Source organism: Phoca vitulina, unplaced genomic scaffold (genome assembly GCF_004348235.1).
Source record: "Phoca vitulina isolate PV1807 unplaced genomic scaffold, GSC_HSeal_1.0 scaffold32, whole genome shotgun sequence".
Lineage (NCBI taxonomy): Eukaryota > Metazoa > Chordata > Mammalia > Carnivora > Phocidae > Phoca > Phoca vitulina.
In genome coordinates, this window is record NW_022589735.1 from 5,855,497 (window position 1) to 5,877,693 (window position 22,197).

General features: G+C 35.6%; 1 protein-coding gene across 1 annotated transcript in view; it reads left to right on the forward strand.

The window, feature by feature from the left end:
• CDKL3 (cyclin dependent kinase like 3) overlaps window positions 1-15,440 on the forward strand; it is a 56,973-nt gene extending 41,533 nt beyond the window's left edge. Inside the window, exons 6-12 of the mRNA XM_032425197.1 lie at window positions 5,158-5,246; window positions 8,363-8,516; window positions 8,622-8,950; window positions 10,415-10,508; window positions 12,309-12,471; window positions 13,281-13,378; window positions 15,302-15,440. Coding sequence (XP_032281088.1) covers window positions 5,158-5,246; window positions 8,363-8,516; window positions 8,622-8,950; window positions 10,415-10,508; window positions 12,309-12,471; window positions 13,281-13,378; window positions 15,302-15,355 — 981 coding nt within the window. The 3' untranslated portion in view covers window positions 15,356-15,440. The remainder of the gene's footprint in view (window positions 1-5,157; window positions 5,247-8,362; window positions 8,517-8,621; window positions 8,951-10,414; window positions 10,509-12,308; window positions 12,472-13,280; window positions 13,379-15,301) is intronic.
• The last annotated feature ends 6,757 nt before the right edge of the window (window positions 15,441-22,197 follow it).

Sequence of the window (22,197 nt, forward strand, 5' to 3'; positions counted from 1 at the left end):
GATCATGACCTGAGCCAAAGGCAGACGCTTAACAACTGAGCCACCCAGGCGCCCTGTAAATTTCTTTTTAAATTAGGTAATAAATATACCAATATACTTAGTGCGAAATTAAAAAAGCAAGAGAATCTACTGTGGAAAGTAAATATACTTCTATTTATTTTCTTTATCTAGCTAATTTCCTTTCCCAGGGTCAACTGAGGTATCTTATTTCTGATGTATAGCCCTTTAAAAAAAGTAGTTACCTAAATTTCAAAGTAAGTATGGTATATAGTGTTTATAAGAAGGGGCTCTGGAATCACATAGACAAAAACTCAGCTCTGTCACTAATTAGCTCTGTAACCTTGGGAAAGTCACTTAATCTCTGTGCCCCAGTTTACTGGGCTATAAAACAACATTAACGGTCTTTATTTTGGGGGGCTGGAGGATTAAATGAGGTAATGGTGAACATGTTCTGAGCACAGGGCCTTGAATAAGCTGTCAACAAATGTTGTTAATTTTAATTGTTGCTGTTATTATTTAGGTAAACTTACTAAAGATATGATATGTAGCATCTAAAGAGTATTCTTAAAGGAAAAAATTATTTCATTGATATCTGAAGAAAACTAGAGTTTATTAAGAATCAGATTCGTTGGGGCACCTGGGTGGCTCAGTCAGTTGAGTGTCCCAACTCTAGATTTTGGCTCAGGTTATGATTTCAAGGTTGTGAGATTGAGCCCCATGGTGGGCCTCACACTCAGCAGGGAGTCTGCTTAAGGTTCTTTCTCTCAGGGGATGCCTGTGTGGCTCAGTCGGTTAAGCCTCTGCCTTCAGTTCAGGTCATGATCTCGGGGTCCTGGGATCGAGCCCCTCATTGGACTTCTTGCTTAGCGGAGAATCTGTTTCTCCCTCTCACTCTCCCTCTGTGCTCTCTCTCTCTTTCTCAAATAAATAAAATCTTAAAAAAAAGAAAAGATTCTTTCTCTCAGGGCGCCTGGGTGGCTCAGTTGGTTGAGCATCCAACTCTTGGTTTCGGCTCAGGTCATGCTCTCATGGTCATGAGATAGAGCGCCATGTTGGGCTCTGTGCTCAGTGTGGAGTCTGCTTAAGGTTCTTTCTTCCTTTCCCTCTCCCTTTGCCCCTCCCACTCATGCTCACTCTCTCTCTAAAATAAATAAATAAATCTTAAAAAAAAAGAATCAGGGGTGCCTGGGTGACTGAGTCGGCTGAGCATCTGACTCTTGCCTTTGGCTAAGGTCATAATCTTGGGGTCTTGGGATTGAGCCCCACGTCCGGCTCCACACTCAGCATGGAGTCTGCTTGTCTCTCTCCTTCCCCCAGTCTCACTCTCTCTTTCTTTCTCTCAAAGAAATAAATAAAATTTCTTAAAAAAAAATTAGATTTGTTTGCTACATTTTCATTTGAATTTATTTTTTGTATCATAGTTTTAATTATACAAGGAATACATAATGATTATAGAAAAAGTAGAGAATACATGATAAACAAGAAGAAGAAGTTAAGATTTTCCCAACTCCTACAATCTGGGAAAAATTACTATTGACATTTTGATTTATATACTTCTAGACTTTTGCCAACCAAATATGTGCATAGGAATTTATGCTTTTAAAAGACGCCACGCTTCACACACACGCTGACCTGTTTGTTATGTAACCATGTCAGTAAATATGGAACTACACCATGATTTTCAGTGGTTGCATAGTATTTCATTGTATGACTGTTCTATAGTTTAACTGATCTTACAATTTTGGACACTTGTTTTCAGGTTTTCTCCCTCTTGGTAAAGATGATTTAGTGAGCATCTTTTAAATATGTCTTTTTGAACTTGCTTTATTATTTGTTTAGGGTAAATTCCTAGAATTGTGATTAGAGGGCTATAGGGTTTACACTTTTTCAGAATTTTTGATATATTTTGCTATTTTTTCCTCCAGAAAGGTGTCACTGATTTATAGTCAAGTACTCTCAAGTAGCACTGGATATAAATTCCCATTCTCAATCTAACAATGGATATTTATAGTTTTTAAAATGTTTGCCAAGTTTTCTTTTTAGTAATCTCTACACCCAACATGGAACTCAAGCTCACCACCCCAAGATCAAGAGTCACCATGTTCTACCAACTGAACCAGCCAAGCACCCCCAAATATTTGCCACTTTAATAAGCTTAAAATACCATCTTTTTTTAGTTGCACTTATATCACCACAGGAAAGGTTGAACATTTTACTAATATTAATTGACCATTTGTATTTCTTATTTTAAGAATCATTATTTGTCAATTAGACTTTTTTCATATAGATTTATAAAATAATAGGCATATTAGTCTTTTGTCATATATGTTGTAAATATTTTTCTTCAACTTGAATAATCCAGTGACTTGGAGTGCCACATTTATCATAGACAAAATGCTTATATGCACTTGGGTTTGTTTCTATTTCATTGATTTCTTTTTTTATTCTAGTATAAATACCAGTTTGATTGATTATTGTAACTTTAGAATCCATCTTAATATCTGGGGCAAAGCTTGTATCATTTCCTAGATTTAAATTTTCTAAACTTTATTGTGATATAATTACATTAAACTACACATACTTAAAATGTATAATTTGATGAGTTTTGATAGATTTTTACACCTATGAAACCACCACCACAATCAAGATATCTAACATTTCCATCAACCTCTAAAATGTCCTCTTACTCTTTTTCAATCCTCTTATCCCTCCATTTCTGGTCCCAGATAACCTCTGAGTTGCTTTCTATCACTATAGATTAGTTTACATTGTCTAGGATATATATATGGAATTACATGATATATACTCGTTAATTCAGCATTATGGTTTAGAGATTCATTCATGTTTTTGTGTGTATCAGTAGTTGATTCCTTTTTATTACTGAGTAGTACTCCATTATAAGGATATATAACAATTTTTAATCTATTCCCCTGTTTGGGGTTGTTTCCTATTTTTGGCTGTTACAAACAAAATTTCTATGGACATTCATGTCCAAGTCTTTGTAGATGTATATTTTTATTCTTCTGAGTATCTAAGAGTGGAATGGTGGGTTTAAGGTATGTGTATGTTTAATTTTTTTTTTTTAAAGATTTTATTTATTTATTTGACAGAGAGAGACACAGTGAGAGAGGGAACACAAGCAGGGGGAGTGAGAGAGGGAGAAGCAGGCTTCCCGCTGAGCAGGGAGCCCAATGTGGGGCTCGATCCCAGGACCCTGGGATCATGACCTGAGCCGAAGGCAGACGCTTAACGACTGAGCCACCCAGGCGCCCAGTGTATGTTTAATTTTTAAAGAAACTGCCAGTCTGTTTCTCAAAGTATCATATCTTACATTTTCCAAACTAGGCATGTATTTAAATTTTCTAATTATATTATTCAAATAAGGACTAATTTGTCTGCCTCTAATAGGCTATGACTTGGGCAGACTTTTTAAGATTTTTAAAAAGATTTTACTGACTTATTTTTCCGAGAGAGAAAGACAGAGAAAGAGACAGAACAAGTGAGCATGGCGGGGGGAAGGGGGAAGGGACAGAGGCAGAAGCAGGCTCCCTGCTGAGTAGGGAACCCAATGTGGGACTCGATCCCAGGACCCTGGGATCATGACCTGAGCCAAAGGCAGACGCTTAACCAACTGAGCCACCCAGCCGCCCCAACACGTTCTTATTAAGTTTTATTGATGGATTACTATCATATTCTAAAATAGGCACCTATTTTTAGCTAGTTGCAGTTTTAAGGGTCTGGGTATTCTCCCATCATAAAGTAGAGAATGAACTCAATTTTGCTCTGTGAGTCAATGTATTTTTATTGTGGTAAAAAACACAACATGAAATCTACCCTCTTACCAAATTTTAAAATGTGTAGAATGTACTGTTAGCTATATTCATATTGTTGTATAGCAGATCTTTTTTTTTTTTTTAAAGATTTTATTTATTTATTTGACAGAGATAGCGAGAGCAGGAACACAAGCAGGGGGAGTGCGAGAGGGAGAAACAGGCTTCCTGCCGAGCAGGGAGCCCGATGCGGGGCTCGATCCCAGGACCCTGGGATCATGACCTGAGCCGAAGGCAGACACTTAACGACTGAGCCACCCAGGTGCCCCTGTATAGCAGATCTTTACAGCTTTTTTTGTGAATCAATTTAAACATATATATTTTTGAAATAAACAAAAATGTAATATTATATTCAATTACCTTGGATTTTCTGGATTTTAATTCTACTCTTCTATCTGTTAGATCTAGACAAATTACTTGATTTCTCTGGGCCTCAGTCTCCTTATCTGTACAATGGAGATAATACCTACCTGTAGGGTTGTTGTTGGCATCAAGTTATAGGAAAAAGCTAGGTAGAGTATTGTGTGGCACACAGTAAATATCAATAAAAGTTACCAATTATTATTATGTTTTGCCTTTTTTTAATGTTTGCCTTCTTCTAAAGGAAGAAGTGAAACTATAATGCAAATGGCTTTATTCAAATTCTATCTTTAATATTTTGATTAAAAATATCTTCTATTTACAGCAAGTTATTTGATTATATATAAATTTATGATGTTTGACTTATTTTCAAAACTCTTCCTTCTATCATCTGTTTTTGTTTTCTGGGTTTTCTGTTTGTTTGCTTGTTTCTCTATTCAGTTGAAGTATTCCCAAGATAGGGAAACAAAAAAGAGCTGTTCTCATAATGGATTATTGAAAGATTTGGGGGGCTTGAATGTTTGTGAAGTTGTATTATGCCACAGAAAAAGCAATGGATTAGGATTCAGACAATATGAGTTAAAATTCTCATATAGTAAGTCACTAATTATGCTTCTAGTTCTGTAAAATGGAAATAATAATCCATGAACTTTCCACCTTACAGTGCTGATAAGAGGATCAAAATGAACTAATTCTGCTAATTCCAGCAGAAACAGATTGACTTCTGTTTTGGCTAGAATCATAGGACATTTAACCTGTAATAATGCTTTACAACTATAAATTTCTTAGGGAAGTAAGTGGTCAGAACTCATTGTCAGAAATTCCTAAGGTCTAAATCTAACTTTTCAAGAATGGTTTTAGCTCCGGGTTATTATTTACTTCTACATATGTCAAATACATTTAATTTTTACCTTATAGAGCTCTGATAAGATCTTACTTAATGTTAGAATTTTTTTTCATTTTCTAGGCTTGTTTACAAATTGATCCTGCTGAGAGGACATCATCTACTGATCTTTTGCATCATGAGTACTTTACTAGAGATGGATTTATTGAAAAGTAAGCATGTTGAGTGTGTGTGGACTTCTTAATGTTACATACACAAAAAATTCAATTTAACAAAAACTTTACTTACTTAGTTCCTCTATTAACTAGGTCTATGGTAGACTTATAGGCATCATGATGAAAATTCTACTAATAAAAATAATTGTAGTTAACATTCATTACAGTTACGATGTCCTAGGCAGTGTGCTAAGCTCTTTATACACATTTTCAATGGTGATCATAGGCCTGAAGACAGTAAATAAACAATCAGTACTTTTTAGCTTTATTCCCATTTGGACCTCTGACTAAATAGTCTGGTTTTTCCTCTTCTGGTAGCATCTCTGATCTATATCTTATAATTGGCATTTATTTCCCAAATGGTTTTTTTCCTCCCCTTTATTTACTTTCTGTTATAGTGTTTATTGTCATATTCTCTCTACCAAAGTGGAAGTTCCCTGAAGGAGGGACCATGCCTCTAGCCCTTCTGTGTCCCACATTGTGTATGTAATATATAATGACAATGTAGATTTATAAATCAGCTGTATTTCTTTTTTTTAAATTTTTTTCTTAAATTCAACTTAGTTAACATATAGTGTATTATTAGTTTCAGGGGTAGAATTTAGTGATTCATCAGTTATGTGTAACACCCAGTGCTCATTACATCACATACCCTCTTTAATGCCCATCACCCCCCCCCCAGCAACCCTGTTTGTTTCCTATAATTAAGAGTCTCTTATGCTTTGCCTCCCTCTCTGTTTTTATCTTATTTTATTTTTCCTTCCCTTTCTATGTTCTCCTGTTTTGTTTCTTAAATTCCACATATGAGTGAAATCATACGGTATTTGTCTTTCTCTGACTTACTTCACTTCGCATAATACCCTCTAGTTCCATCCACATTGTCTCAAATGGTAAGAGTTCATTCTTTCTGATGGCTGAGTAATATTCCATTGTGTATATATACCACATCTTCTTTATCCATTCATCTGTCGATGGACATCTGGGCTCTTTCCATATTTTGGCTAAAATCAGCTGTATTTCTTTTTTTGGTTTTAAAGATTTTATTTATTTATTTGACAGAGAGAGACAGCTAGAGAGGGAACACAAGCAGGGGGAGTGGGAGAGGGAGAAGCAGGCTCCCGGCTGAGCAGGAAGCCCAATGCAGGACTCAATCCCAGGACCCTGGGACCATGATGTGAGCCGAAGGCAGATGCTTAACAACTGAGCCACCCAGGCGCCCCTAAAATCAGCTGTATTTCTAAAAAAAACCCAGCATTTTCTATTTGGGCTTCGAAAGAAACAGAAAATTTTTTTCTTTAATTACAGAGTCACTCAGGTGGGCTTTGGATGTGAGGTCAGAAAAGATGGACATCATTTTAAAATGTGATGGACTTAAGATTAGGCATGGAAAAGTTCAGGAACAGCCATTAAAGATAGACTAAACTAGAAAAAGGCAAAGAAGAGAGAATCCTTTAGAGTACTTAGAATTTTAAGCATTTTAAGAATTTTAATATAAAGCAAAACAAGAATTTTGATATAAAACAAAAAAATGAGAAGATATATTGAAAGTGCCATTGATGAAAAGAGCCCGTTACTGAATTAAAAAGTTGCTTATATCAGTTCTACATAGACCACGTTGATTTCTCTTGGGTACTTAAGATCCTAGGATTTTAGTGTGATAGGGTGAAAGTTCTTGAATTCCAATGATTGAATCTTTAGGAAATGTTTGGGCAAGACCCTTTCCTTTGATAAGAGGCCTCTCCCTTTCACAGAACCTTCTGCAATACAAAGGCATTTTGACAGAAGTATGACATGTTCTTATTCAGCCAAATGAATCACACTGGTTGTTTTCTTCATCTCTTCACACTTCACTTTACTAGACATGTGTCTTGCACAGCTTTGGCAAGATTGGGCTAAACTGGGGAAGAATTCACTCATGGAATGATATTTTAAAATTTCCACAAACTAGGGGACACCTGGCTGTCTCAGTCAGTATAGCACATGACTCTTGATCTCAGGGTGGTGAGTTCGAGCCCCACACTGGGTGTAGAGCTTACTTTAAAATAAATTAAGGGGCGCCTGGGTGGCTCAGTTGTTAAGCACCTGCCTTCGGCTCAGGTCGTGATCCCAGGGTCCTGGGATCGAGCCCCACATCAGGCTCCCTGCTCAGCAGGAAGCCTGCTTCTCCTTCTCCCACTCCTCCTGCTTGCTTTCCCTCTCTCACTGTGTCTCTCTCTGTCAAATAAATAAATAAAATCTTAAAAATAAAACAAAATAAAATTTCCCCAAACTGATAATTATAGCTGCTTCAGGGAATGGAACTGTGCAACTCAGGGGCAGGGTAAGAAGGAGACTTTTCTTTTTTTTTTTTTTTTTAAAGATTTTATTTATTTATTTGACAGAGAGAGACACAGCGAGAGAGGGAACACAAGCAGGGGGAGTGGGAGAGGGAGAAGCAGGCTTCCCACTGAGCAGGGAGCCCGACGTGGGGCTCGATCCCAGGACCCCGGGATGATGACCTGAGCCGAAGGCAGACGCTTAACGACTGAGCCACCCAGGCACCCCAAGAAGGAGACTTTTCAATATAGCCTTTTGAATTTTGAGCCGTATCAATGGATTTTCTATTAAAAAATAAGTAACTTAAAAAAATTCAAACCAAAACCAAAATGATCTCCCTTTGATATTGATGTATTTTGTTACATTTTGTACTAAAAATATTTCTCTAGAATAAGATTTCAGAAACTAATTAGTTCATCTTTTAAGTACTGTTACTTTAAAGAACCACAAAAAGGACAAAATGGCCTGAGTTTTCCTTGAAAGAATAATATATTTATCAAAATGAAAAATAATACTTTTATTGGGTGAAGTTTGCATCACAAGAGGAATCTAATTCATATAAACCTATTTTGTAAAAGTTTTATGTAGTAAATTCTCACGGCAAAATTTTTGGGAGATGTATCTTTACCGGGAAGCAATTTGTATTAAATATTGTACCACTTCTTGGCATGCATTATTGATAATTTATTTATGCTATACCTGATATGTAAATTAATTGATTAAATGGTCCATTAAAGATAAAATACTTTATCTACATAAATAAAAAGATTATTGGTTGATATTGCTTGTTTTATCAGATTCATACCAGAACTGAGAGCTAAATTACTGCAAGAAGCAAAAGTCAATTCATTCATAAAGCCAAAAGAGAATTCTAAAGAAAATGAACTTATGAAAGATGAAAGAAAAACAACGTATACCAATACACTGCTAAGTACTCCAGTTTTGGGAAAGGTAAAAATTGTTTTCTTTTTAGCCAGTATAACTGTATTGTAGTTAGCACTCTAATGATAAAAACAACTATTCTTCTGACTCAGATTTTGGATATGTCTATTCCAGGAAGTGGAAAAAGAGAAAAAGCCCAAGGAGATCAAAGTCAGAGTTATTAAAGTCAAAGGAGGAAAAGGAGATATCTTAGAACCAAACAAGATAGAGTGTGAAAGGGGACATTGTCAACAGGATGCAGTTGAAAATGCTCATACTATGTCTCAAGATACAAAACCTGTAATCAATGAACCACCAAACTCTGTCAATCCCAGCACTAATTCTAATGGCATGAAAGATGATCCACACACTGGAGGTAGTATGATGATGCCACCCATCAATCTAACTAGCAATAATTTGCTGGCTTCAAATCCCAATTCAAATCTTTCCCATCCCAATTCAAGGTGAGTTTAACAGAAAAGAGACAGAAAGAAATGGACCTAAGTAACACAATGCTCCTATATAATGGTATTTCAAAGAATCAAGATTGTAGTGTCTGTATATAAACTGAATTTGAAGATATATTGAAATTATAATCATATAATGAGCCATTAGTGTTTGTTAAGAATACTATAGAAGAAATTAACTTTTTTTGCTTATATAGATGTTTAATTTTTCACCAATGCCTTTTGGAAAGACCTCATTAAAAAAAAAAAAGACCCTCAGAATAATTTCTTCCTATCTGAATAGGAAGAAGGTGATATAACCTAGGTTCTGGTATTGATGTGCCTTAGTATAACAAAGGAAGCATTTTGTCTGTATCATAGCTAATTTTCTTTTTTCTTTTTTTTTTTTAAAGATTTTATTTATTTATTTGAGAGAGAGAATGGAGACAGAGAGCATGAGAGGGAGGAGGGTCAGAGGGAGAAGCAGACTCCCCGCTGAGCAGGGAGCCCCTTGCGGGACTCGATCCCAGGACTCCAGGATCATGACCTGAGCCGAAGGCAGTCGCTTAACCAACTGAGCCACCCAGGCACCCCATAGCTAATTTTCTAAATGGAGAAAGAACAGTTGAAAATAATCTTTTACAGTCAATTAGATTTTGAAGGTCAAATATTTTGGGAGTAAAACAACATATTGGGCCAGTTGTAGGTTTAGCTACTGTTACAAATTGGAAGACTCGTACCATGAGTCTGCGTAATCAAGGGCAGTGTGTTGTATAGCAAGGGTCTATCTAGCAAGGCATCAGGGCCAGTCCTAAATTTAGGGAAACTACTGTGAATCTAGATGAGGAAGGAGACTACATTCAATATCCCATACCAATACTAGCAGACTGGTTTGGACTATAAGTTGTGAAGCTGAGGGGTCTGCAGAGGTGGGCAAGTGGACATTTCTGTGTCAGGCCAAAGGTATAGCAGGCTACAGACAGCAAGAGCCCATTCGTTTTTTAGATGAACCCAACACCATGGTTGTGATAACCATGGTTGTAAACCAGCCTTGGACAGCAAGCTCAGAAATTCAGAAACCCAGTAGTTAGGAGAGCCAGATTTAGGAGCACCCAGGTGACTCAGTCTGTAGAGCATATGACTCTTGATCTCAGGATTGTGAGTTCAAGCCCCATGTTTGGTGTGGAGCCTACTTAAAAAAAAAAAAAGATCTCCAGATTTAAAACAGATACAAGGGACTAAGTAGGCCACCTAGAGTAATCCCACAACATGGTTGTTACCATTGATGTTAGCCATGAGCAAGTTGTTCTCTGTTCTGTTTTCACCTACTTAGAGCAATTGGCACTAACACACTCACAATTGCATTTTGGCACTCACTATTCAAACTTTAGACTACCATGATATAACTTCTTCATTACTGAAGCTAAAACAGAAGTACTTCTGGGGAGTTCTAATAACTTTGCATTCATTTTTAAATAATAGGTTGACTGAACGAGCAAAAAAGAGACGTACTTCTTCATACTCTATTGGACAGGTTATGTCTAATAGCAGGCAAGAGGATGCAGGTCCCACTCAAGTAAGGCATGAAGCTAGTCATTAAAACATGGCCTCTTTCAACATTATCCTTGACTCCCTCCCCACCAAATCCTTTTTTCTATCTTTGGGGCTCCAGCATTTTAAAAAATGTCCTTTTAGGGGTGCCTGGATGGCTCAGTTGGTTAAGCATCCTACTCTTGATTTCAGCTCAGGTCATGATCTCAGGGTCATGAGATCGAGCCCTGCAGTGGGCTCCACACTGAGTGTGGAGTCTACCTGAGATTCTCTCTCTCTCCTTCTGCCCCTCCCCACCCGCTCATACACACACTCTCTGTCTCTAAAATAAAATTTAAAAAATAATTTTTAAAAATGTGCTTTTAGCTTTTTTGTTTTTCCTGAGATGAAAATAGGTCATTGTTTCCTTAGTGCTTTCACAATTTTAGTTAATTTCTTATAATTTGATTTGTGTATTTTATCTGTGACTTGCACAAAAAAAGTTAAGATTTTTCACTCTTAAAAGTCACAAGACTTGAGGCACCTGGCTGGGTCAGTCAGAAGAGCATACAACTCTTGATCTCAGGGTTGTGAGTTTGAGCCCCACACTGGATGTAAAGATTACTTAAAAAAAAAATAAAAAGAATAGAATCTTTTTTTTAAAGATTTTATTTATTTATTTGACAGGGAGGTACACAGCGAGAGGGAACACAAACAGGGGGAGTGGGAGAAGCAGGCTTCCTGCTGAGCAGGGAGCCGGATGTGGGGCTCGATCCCAGGACCCTGGGATTGTAACCTGAGCCAAAGGCAGATGCTTAACGACTGAGCCACCCAGGTGCCCCAAAAGAATAGAATCTTTAAAAAAATAAAGTCACAGACTTTTTGGCCTTTCACTCCCCCGAAAAATGTTTTTAATATTTTATAGATTAAAGGCAATTGCCAAATAGATACATCAAACTTTTCACTAGAAAAATGTGATCAGTGTTGTTCATTCCCTCATTTTTTACATAGGGAAGTAGCTTATTCAAAATTGACATTTTACATAGGGGAGCATAATGTTATTTATAATAATAAAAAATTGAGAACAGCACAAATCTGTCTAAGAGCAAGTGACTCATTAAGCATACTAATATATATCTACACAGTGGGATACTACACATTGAATTGTGGTAGAGTGTTCATTAACTTTGGAGAGTTTTTATCATCAGTTACCAAAGGAGCAAAAATAAGTAAAAAATAGATAACACAAAAGATTTTCTAGAATGCTGGGCTCTCCCTGTGTCCAGAGTACATCATTTTGTAAATAGAAAAATAAATTAATAAAATGAACTGAAGAAATTTGTCCAAAGTCAGAGTACAATGAGTAAGATTATAAATTAAAAATTAAGATGGTGGTTCTCCTGATCAACGTTATTATTCTCAGAATATCCAACGTATTTTTAAAAATTTGCTTCGTTAAACTTTTATTGGAATTTGATGTTTATGTATTTAAATGGTATTCTTTTTTTTTAATGATTTTACATATTTATTTGAGAGAGAGCACACATGTGGGCGGAGGGGCAGAGGGAGAGGAAGAAACAGACTCCCTGATGAGCAGGGAGCCGGATGTGGGTCTCAATTCCAGGACCCTGAGATCATGACCTGAGCTGAAGGCAGCCACTTAACCAACTGAGCCACCTGGGCACCCCTGGTATTCTACTTACTAATTATTAAAATAACTTTGCAAAGATAGACATTTTATACCTATCTTATTACCTTCCAAATGGCCTGCAATTTTAGGCTTATCATTCAAAAAACAGTTACACATCTTTTTTTCAAATTAACTCTTGTTTATTTGCTTGTTTAGAGCCAAATGGAGAAGAGTATATTTAATGAGCGAACAGGTCAAAGTGACCAAATGGCAAATGGAAACAAAAGGAAGCTGAATTTTTCCAGATCTGACAGGAAGGAATTCCATTTCCCAGAACTGCCTTTCACAGTACAATCCAAGGAGGTGAAAGGAATGGAAGGTACATATTTGTTGCCCAGCTTTACAAATTTCCAGATGCTATCTTTTACAAGAAGACCTTTTTTTGTAAGATAACTTACATTTATGATGTGATTTTAATAGAAGATAGTAAATTGCTGTGAAAAATATTATCAGCTGAGGAGAAATTTTTCCCTCATAGTTAAATAAGGGGTAAGACATGAAGGAGAGAATTTTTAAAGAAGAATTAAGGAAACTTTAAAAGGCAAATTTTTCCTTAGCTCAATATTGTTGAAATGTTAGGAAAGTATTTGAGGAAAGTGGTTTTGGTTCATCCTATGACTTGGAGTAAATCAATTTCCTTTGTTTCCCCATAATTTTTGCTCAGATAATAGCAGGAATATATGAGCTTCAGGCATCCAAAGATTTAGTAGTTTAAGATTTATAACATGTACTGAGCTCTTAAAATGGAACACCTTTTTTTTGCACAGTAAATGTTTTGTTTCTTTGAAGAACAGTGACACCTTGTGAAAAGTTAATATAATAGCAAGAAAATAGTACTTCTACAGTTCAAGAGGAATTATCTGATCCACTTAACAATTATCTGCAGAATTTAAAAAAATAAATGTCTTCTTTTAATACCTGTTAGGCTATTTGTAAAGTTATAAAACAGATCATTTATGACTGGCATATCTTACCATTACAACTGATGATTTATTCGGTTCCTTTATAATAAACTGAGAAACTGACTTTAGTGGATAGCAGAAGTTCTATTTGAAACTCTTGGAAAGGAAAGTAAAATTTCAAGGTAGGAATAACAAGTTGTCATTGTTGTATATATTTTTGCAAAAGTTAAACAGATAAAAGTGCTGAAGAGGGAATCAAAGAAAACAGATTCATCTAAGATACCAACTTTACTTAATGTGGATCAAAATCAAGAAAAACAAGAGGTAACATTTTTCTGTTTATAGTTTTAGTACGGAGTGCTATTTGGAACCCTTGACTTGGTACGTAGATTTAGTTATTACTATTGGAAAGTTATATAAAAATTCAAAATTATGTAGTCTTTGAACATGAGAAACAGGTCTATATTCTCTTAAAATGACATATTAGTAAAAGTTTTTAAAAGTTATTTTTTGGGGGGGTAATTAATACCAGCCTTCATTTGAATGTTGAGTGATTAGAATATATGGTACCCAGGGAAAATATTACATGTGTTATGTGTATTACATAATATTGGGCAGGTAAACCATGCCAGAGGAAACAAATAATGGTGTGAACATATAGTTATACTGGCCACAGGAACATATGTATTTATCTTTAGCCCCTCCCTTCCTGTTTTCAGTTTATCTTTGCTGTCCACCTATTGTTCTATTTTCACAAAGATTTGTTCTCAGCCGGCTATCAGATAACTGTGTTGAAATGTTCCAATCCCTGCCCACCAGAGTCTTGAATTTTATTTGGAAATCTTGAAGATCCTCAGTATCCAAATGCATACTCTCTAAAGACACTCTTTTAAGGGAAGGGGGATTGTGCTCAGCTCCCACTTAATTAAATCATATAGATGGCCTTCTATTCTACACATTTGTAAGGTCATCAATTTCATTATATCAGTTTCTTATTTTATAAATAAAATTGATTACATTTTTATTCGTGATAAAATTAGCATATACTTATTAAGGAAATTTGGAGAAATTAGAAAAATAGAGAAATTTTTAAACCATATAAGAAGGCATTTTCACTATGTCTATTCAATCTCTAAGTCATTCAGATTAAAGAGTTACCAGATAACTGTTAGATATATCTTCATAGTGTTGCTTATGCCTTATTTTTGGCTTAGAACTTGTTAAGAACTCCACAATCCACTTTGCAGGAAAGAAATATTTTCTAGACAGAACAAGAAAGTCATTAATGGTCATCTTTTAGTTCATTATGGAAAGTAATAAGGTGGCTTTAAATTTCTAAACTTGGGTGACTTACTGATGTCCTAGCATGTTGAGCAGCACACCCTTTGCATACTTTTTGAATGACTGACTAAATGAGGCTCCTGAGTTTGTGAATTAGGCTCCTAGTAGTGTGCTGCATGTGTTTATCCTACTGTCCTATGAGAGCCTCTGGAACTAAATTTATATTCCAATGCAGGAAGAAAGGAACTCTCCAGACAGTTCTTTCATTAAAAAACTACATAAATAAATTGGAAGGGGAAATCCCTTCTTGCTCATGTGATGTAGAACTGCTTAAAAGATGACCTTTCTAAGAGTGACCTTGAAAAGGTTGGGATTATGAGAGTAGTCATCAAAGATGGTCATAGTTTCTTTGTGTTACCTATTCATATGCAGTTCTGACAACCCAGTGAAATTGCATATAAGGCTAGTCTAAACACTTTTAATACATTAATGTCAGAATTAAGAAAATGTCCTAAATTTTGAGTTGGTAGTTTGTTATTTTAGAGTACAAGAGAATATGACATGTTTTTACAGGATAGGAAATAGCAACTTTTTTGTTCTATTCTTGGCTGTGCCATTGACTTGTTTTTGAATTACCTACTCAGATCCAAGTGTTTCAGAGTTGTACCTTCAGTTCTTTCAGGCATCTTAAATGTATACTGAATTAGTGTATACGTATATTGAATAGACAATATGATCTAAGAGAAACCCTAAATTACTGCTGATGAGGTAGGCAAGAGAGGAAAGAGTCCATACAAAAGCCACCTTCAGTTCTGTTTCATGATGATCATGAAGAATATTTGCTAAATAGTCTCCCTCATAAAACAAAGCCCAGGTGCAAAGTACAAGCGCTTATCTGTGGCTATATTTCCTTATCCAAGACTCACTGTTTCCTCAGTTAAGGTCCTGTTTCTATTTACTTTTTAGAATACAGGAAATGCACAAACTGAAAGGAAGAAGAACCTGCCAGATGTAGAGTAGAAAATGCAGCAGCTGAAAATTGAGGGAATCCCAGAATCATTGTATGGTTTAAAAAAAATCCTTTTTATTAATATTACATACACAAAAAAATGCTGACTAGAGAATTCTACAGATATATCGTAAATACTGTGTAGTTATGTGTATATTCACCTAAATTTGTTTTTACATTTATTAATCTTTAAATTATTCATGTTTTCTTAATTAGAACACTAATTTATAAAAATTGCCTGACTGGTACATCCTAATAAAACTGCAACTTACATTAAATCATATAATTTTATTTGATGATCTATTATCTTAGTCATGTATGATTAATGGTCATTCTTAACTTTGGTTCAGAACTTTATAATTATAGAAGCAAAAGTTTCTAATTGTGTAATAAAGTGAGATCCCAATGTCTGGGAGCACCAAACATTTCTGAACAAACAATTATACTTGATAAGCATGAAATACAGATTTGGTTCCACACTGAACATTCTAGAACAGCATTTAAACATATCATGAAGTTCATTTAAAAGGACAGAAATGGAGGAAAGCATTGAAGCAAATCTTTTGGCTTACCAGCATGTTTATCAATTAGTAGTTTACATAGAATATATTGTTAACATATAATTTAACATTAATACAGTCAAGGTTTTGGCAGCATATATTTTAGTTCTTATTGCTGGTTCTTACTGGCTTGGTTTCTGATTTTAGGGTGGAGATGGCCATTTTAAGGGGAAGAATTTGAAGAGGAACAGATTTTTTTTCTGGTAGTGTCTTTTCTTTTAAATCTTCAAAATACAAATTGGCAAGTCTTCTCTTATTTTATATACACTAGAAATGTAACATGGGCTATTAAGACAGCTGCACATCTTGTATGAGCATCCTCCAGCTTTGTTTTGTTAGCAAAGCATTCACTCTTTCCTTCTTACTTTCTTCTAAGAATTATGTTGGTTTAGAATTATGAAGTCATCTCCCCTCCCTGCCTGCTTCTTTACTTGCCATGATTACTGAGTAGGTGACACATACTGTCATATGACACACCCTGTACTTATCCTGATCTCTGCCCTCTGCTAGTCACATGACCTTTAGTGTGTTTTATTTCCTACAATGCTCAGGCTTCCTGAAGTGAGTTCTTAATGAAATATCTGACCCATTGTAAAGGCTGTTCTTCCCTTACAGGTTAAAAATATGTTCTTAGCTGTAAAAGCATCTATAGTATTTATAAAATACCTGGAAATTATGCGGTATTCAAATGTTAGGTAAATTATTTTATTCTTTTTGTTTTGTTTTTATTTAAATTCCACTTAGTTGAGAATTCTTTTATTCTCTTAAACAACTCCCAGCACTCTTCCAGTTTCCTAGTTCCATCTGATAGTGCCTTTTATGTGATACAGACTTTTTCTATTCCATAAAACAAATTATATACAACCCAGAGGACACACACTACCAAAATTCTTGATTGTCCTATTCTTCAAAAACAACAACAACAACAACAACAACAAAAAATGGGATTATCTGGTGTTTTACCAGGGCTGTACCTGATTTGTATTTACTAAATAGACATGAAAAACAAAGGAAAACATAATTTCTTTATTACACTATTGTAGTCTCTTTTCATCTCATTTTAAGGTTGATTGGAATACATACCTGAGATTGTTATACATAATATACATTTCTAACAGAATTCCTGTTACTTTTTTTTTAGATTTTTTTTTTTTAATTTATTTGAGAGAGAATGAGAGAGAGAGAGAGCACAGGCGGGGGGAGTGTCAGAGGGAGAAGCAGACTCCCCACTAAGCAGGGAACCAGATGTGGGACTTGATCCCAGGACTCCAGGATCATGACCTGAGCCAAAGGCAGTCGCTTAACCAACTGAGCCACCCAGGCGCCCAGAATTCCTGTTACTTTTAGCAACTAATCTCCAGGGAAATTAAAAGTTGTTCCCTGTGGTAAGTTCAACAGATACAAGTCTGCCTCTTACCTGTTGCATTTGTGTATTTGTTGATCTTAGATCAATATCATTGGATTCAATTTCTACAAAAATGCCTACTTGGATTTTAATTGGGATTGTGTTAAATCTATACCTCAATTTGAGGAAAATTGATATCTTAATAATATTAACTCTCCCAATACATGAGCATGGTATAAACTCTCCATTTATTTAGATCTTTAATTTCTGTCTGTAATATTTTGTGAAAGTCTTATATATTATTCACTAAATTTATTTCCACATGTTTTGTTTTTTGGTGCATTATAAATGGTATTTTTTAATATCATCTTGCAGTTAGTTTTGCTAATATACAGAAGTACAATTTGTTTTTCTATATTGATCTTGTATTCTGAGACTTTGCAAAATTCACTTATGGTTCTAGTAGGTTTCCTTCCCTCGTTCCTTTATCTGTTCCTTCCTTTCTTCCTTCTTTTTTTGTCTATTTCTTAGAATTTTCCACATAGGTAATCATAACATCTGCAGATAAAAATAGTTTTACTTCTTCCTTTCCAATGTTTATGCCTTTTATTACTTTTTCTTGCCTTGTTGTACTGACTAGGACATGTGATATTGAACAGAAGTAGTGAGAGTGGACATCCATGACTTTTTTTCCTATACCAGAGGAAAAACAAAACATTCAGCTTTTTCTCATTAAGTATGATGTTAGTTACAGGTTTTATGTAGATGATCTTTATTACATTGAGGAAGGTTCCTTCTGTTTCTCTTTGCTCAGTGTCCTTACCATGAACAGGTGTTAAACTTTGTTAAATTCTTTTCCCACATCAACTGAAATGTTCATATGATTTTCCTCCTTTATTCTGTTAATGTGAATTATATTAACTGATATTTGAATGTTAAATCAACCCTACATTCCTAGGATTAAATTCTACTTGATCCTTTTTATGTTCTGTATTGGATTTGATTGGTTAATATTTTATTAAGGATTTTGGCACTTATGTTAATGAAGGATTTTAGTCCCTTTTTTTTTATTATATTGTCCTTGTTTAGTTTTGGTATCAGTGTTATGTTGCTTTATAATTGGGTTGGGAAGTGTTCCCTCTTCCTCTGTTTTCTGAAAGAATTTGTGTAGAATTGATTTTATATTCTCCTTATATGTTTGTTAGAAATCACCACAGAGGCCAATGAAGCCTGGCATTTTCTTTGTGGAAGTATTTTAATATGTGAATTCAATTTCCTTAAATTTATTTGATAAATATATAGATATCCACATCTGTTAGTCTCTTTGTATCAGTTTTGGTAATTTGCTTCTTTCAGAGAATTTATTCATTTCATCAAAGTTGCTGATTTTACTGGCATAACACTGATTATCATTTTTCTCTTGTTATCATTTTAAAGTTGGTAAGATCTATGGTGATGTCCCCTTTATCATTTCTTGTATTGGCGATTTGTGTTTTCTTTTTTTCTTGGTAACTCTAGCTATAGGTTTATCAATTTTAGTAATTTTTTCAAAGAACCAGCTTTTGGTTTCATTAATTATTTCTATTGTTTTTTGCCTATTTTATTGATTTATGATTTATTGATTTATCTTTGTTGTTTTTTTCCTCTATTTTGGGTTTAATTTGCTCTTTGTGATATTGTGATATAAGAAATATGTATATTTGGTCTTCATCACCTGTTCCTGGCACAGAGTTCCTAAAAACACAATTTCCTAACTAATGGGGATGAAAAGAGCATCTTTTGTTAATCATAATAAGCTCCTTTTATTTACTTATTTATTTTTAAGTAATCTCTACACCCCATGTTGAGTGTAGAGATTAAGCTTACAACCCGGAGATCAAGAGTCACATGCTCTACCCACTGAACCAGCCAGGCGCCCCCATACCTAAGTTTATGATAATGAAACCCCTTTCAACCACACCTGAGTTTATGCTAATGAGGTGTGACTCAGAGTAAGGAGGCTGGTTCCCAGAGGAACTATCCATGTGATAAGAGGATTAGAATTTTCAGGTCTGACCTCTAGGAAGAGGAGAAGGGCTAGAGATTCATCACCAATGGCCAGTGATTTAATTGATCATGTCTATATAATGGAACCTCTATGAAAACCCTAAACAAACCCTAAACAAACCCTTAGGAGAACTTTCCAGTTGATGAATACATTGAGGTCTTGGGAGAATGACGCACCCAGAGAAAGCATGGGAAATCTGCACTCCCTCCCACATACTTTGCCCTATGCATCTCTTTCATTTGGCTGGTTCTGAATTCTATTCTATATAAAAACTGATAATAGCAAGTAAAGCACTTTCCTGAGTTCTGTGAGCCATTCTAGCAAATTATTAGATCCGAGAAGGAGGTTGTGCTGATTTTATAGCCAGTTGGTGAGAAGTAGAAGAGGCCCAAACTTGTGACTGGAGTCTGGAATGCGGGGCAGTCTTGGACTGAGCCCTTAACCTGCGGGCTAACTCCAGCTAGTGTCAGAAGTGTTAGGAGTAGAGGAAGCAGTTTTTCCATTTACTTTTATTTTTCTAGCTCCTGAAGGTGAAGCTGAGGTCAATGACTTGAGACTTTTCATCTTTTCTAATATGATCATTCAGAGCTTTAAATTTCCCTTTTAACTGCATACCAGAAATTTAAATGGTATTATTTCAATCAGTTAAAAATATTTCCCAATTTCCCTTATGATTTCTTTAGAAATGTGTTGTTAAAGGGGCACCTGGGTGGATCAGTCAGTTAAGCGTCTGATTTCGGCTCAGGTCATGATCTCAGGGTCCTGGGATGGAGCCCCACATCAGACTCCATGCTCAGCAGGGTATCTGCTTGTCCCTCTGCCCCTCCCCCTGCTAGTGCTCTCTATCTCTCTCAAATGAATAAATAAAATCTTTAAAAAAAAGAAATGTGTTGTTCAATTATCAGCTATTTAGGTCTGTTCCAAATAACTTAGTGTTATCATTTTTTAATTTAATTCCATTGTGGTCAGAGAATATATTATTTCAGCCCTCTTAAATCCATTGAGATTTATTTTATGTCCCAGAATATGGACTATCTTAGTGAATGTTGAACAATCTTGAAAAGAATGTGTACACTTGAAAATAATTTTTCTTTCTTTTTTTAAGTTTATTTATTTTAGAGAGCAGAGGGAGGGGTGGAGGGAGACAAAGAATCTCAAGCAGACTCTGTGTGGAGCCCCACGTGGGGCTTTATCCCACAACCATGAGATCACTACCCGAGCCGAACCCAAGAGTTGGATGCTCAACCGACTCAATTACCCAGGCACCCCTTGAAAAGAATTATTCTTGAAAATGTATTTTGCTGAAGTTGGGTGTAGTGTTCTATAAATGACAATTAGGTCAAGTTGGTTGATAGTGTATTTAGGTCTCATATCTTTACTTATTTTTAGTCTACTTGTTTTATCAGTTGCTGATGGGGGAATATTGAAATCTTTATATTTGTAGATTTGTCTGTTTCTCCTTTCCATTCTATTAGTAGTTGCTTTATGCATTTTGAAGCTCTGTTATTAGGTACTTATATATTTAGGGCCTTTGTATTTCTGATGAAATTGACCTTATCTGCTGTCCAGTATCTGAAAACAGTTGTTTTGTATGTTTTACCCAGTTTTATTATTGTTTAAGATAAGACCAATACCTGCTACTCCATCATGGCTAGAACTAGAGGCTCAGTTTAAGAGTTCTGGTGGTGGAGGGGTGCCTGAGTGGCTCCGTTGGTTAAGAATTCTGTTAATTCTTTGCCAATAGCATGAAATCTTGCAGCATGCAAGTATGAAATGAAACTTCAGCAGTGGACATAGTTGATAGAATGGATAGTTTATTGGCTGATAATACTTGTCAAAAGGTATTAGGCAAGTATGTTTCAGTTGTATTTCTGGTCTGCTTTCATTTCCACATATGACTCTGTCCTTTTATTTTTATTTTTTTAAAGATTTTATTTATTTGAGAGAGAGAGGGAGGGAGAGAGCATGAGTCTGAGGCAGAGGAAGAGGAGAAACAGACTCCCCGCTAAGCAGGGAGCCTGGAATGCGAATGCAGGGCTTGGTCCCAGGGCTCTGAGATCATGACCTGAGCTGAAGGTATATGTTTCACCGATTGAACCACCCAGGCATCCCACATATGACTCTGTCTTGTAAATATTTGTTACAAAGCATTTTAAAAAGCAAATTGTTGAAGTAATGAGTTGCTTACATCAAAACTGAAAATGTTCCATGGTGGCTAGAACATTAGGATGGAGCTTGGAGAACTTTTTTTTAAGTTTTATTTTTTTTAAGATTTTATTTATTTATTTGACAGAGAGAGGGAGAGAGAAGGAGCACAAGTAAGCAAAGTGGCAGACAGAGGAAGAGGGAGAAGCAGGCTCCTCCCCTGAGCAGGGAGCCCAATGCAGGGCTTGATCCTAGGACTCTGGGATCATGACCTGAGCCAAAGGCAGGCGCTTAACAAACTGAGCCACCCAGGTGCCTTGGAGCTTGGAGAATCTTTGAAAGAAGATATCCTGATTTCTGTGTTTAAATTATTTCTATTCCATCCATGCAGAACTTTTATCGACTCTCCCAGAGAAGCTGGATTTCCAGGACCTGAGAAACAGTAGTTTATAAAGTAGTTTCAGTGCCTACTAAGGCCCCAAATGTGGTAGACTGCTGATGCAGAGTTGACATTTTCATCAAATTCAAGGTTAAGAAAATCATACTTTTTAAATGCATAGTTCTATAAACAGGAGAAACTAAAACAAATATGCAGGAATGCCAAGAAGAGGACAAGCTAGCCTAATACAGAATTGTACAGCTGTTCAAAGTGTAAATTAAAGGGCCCTAAATGGAAGTTGGCCTATGTTAGTGAAACTACCAGCAGAATTGCATAGGGAAATGATCAAGAAATTTTAGGTGATGTACGAACCATAA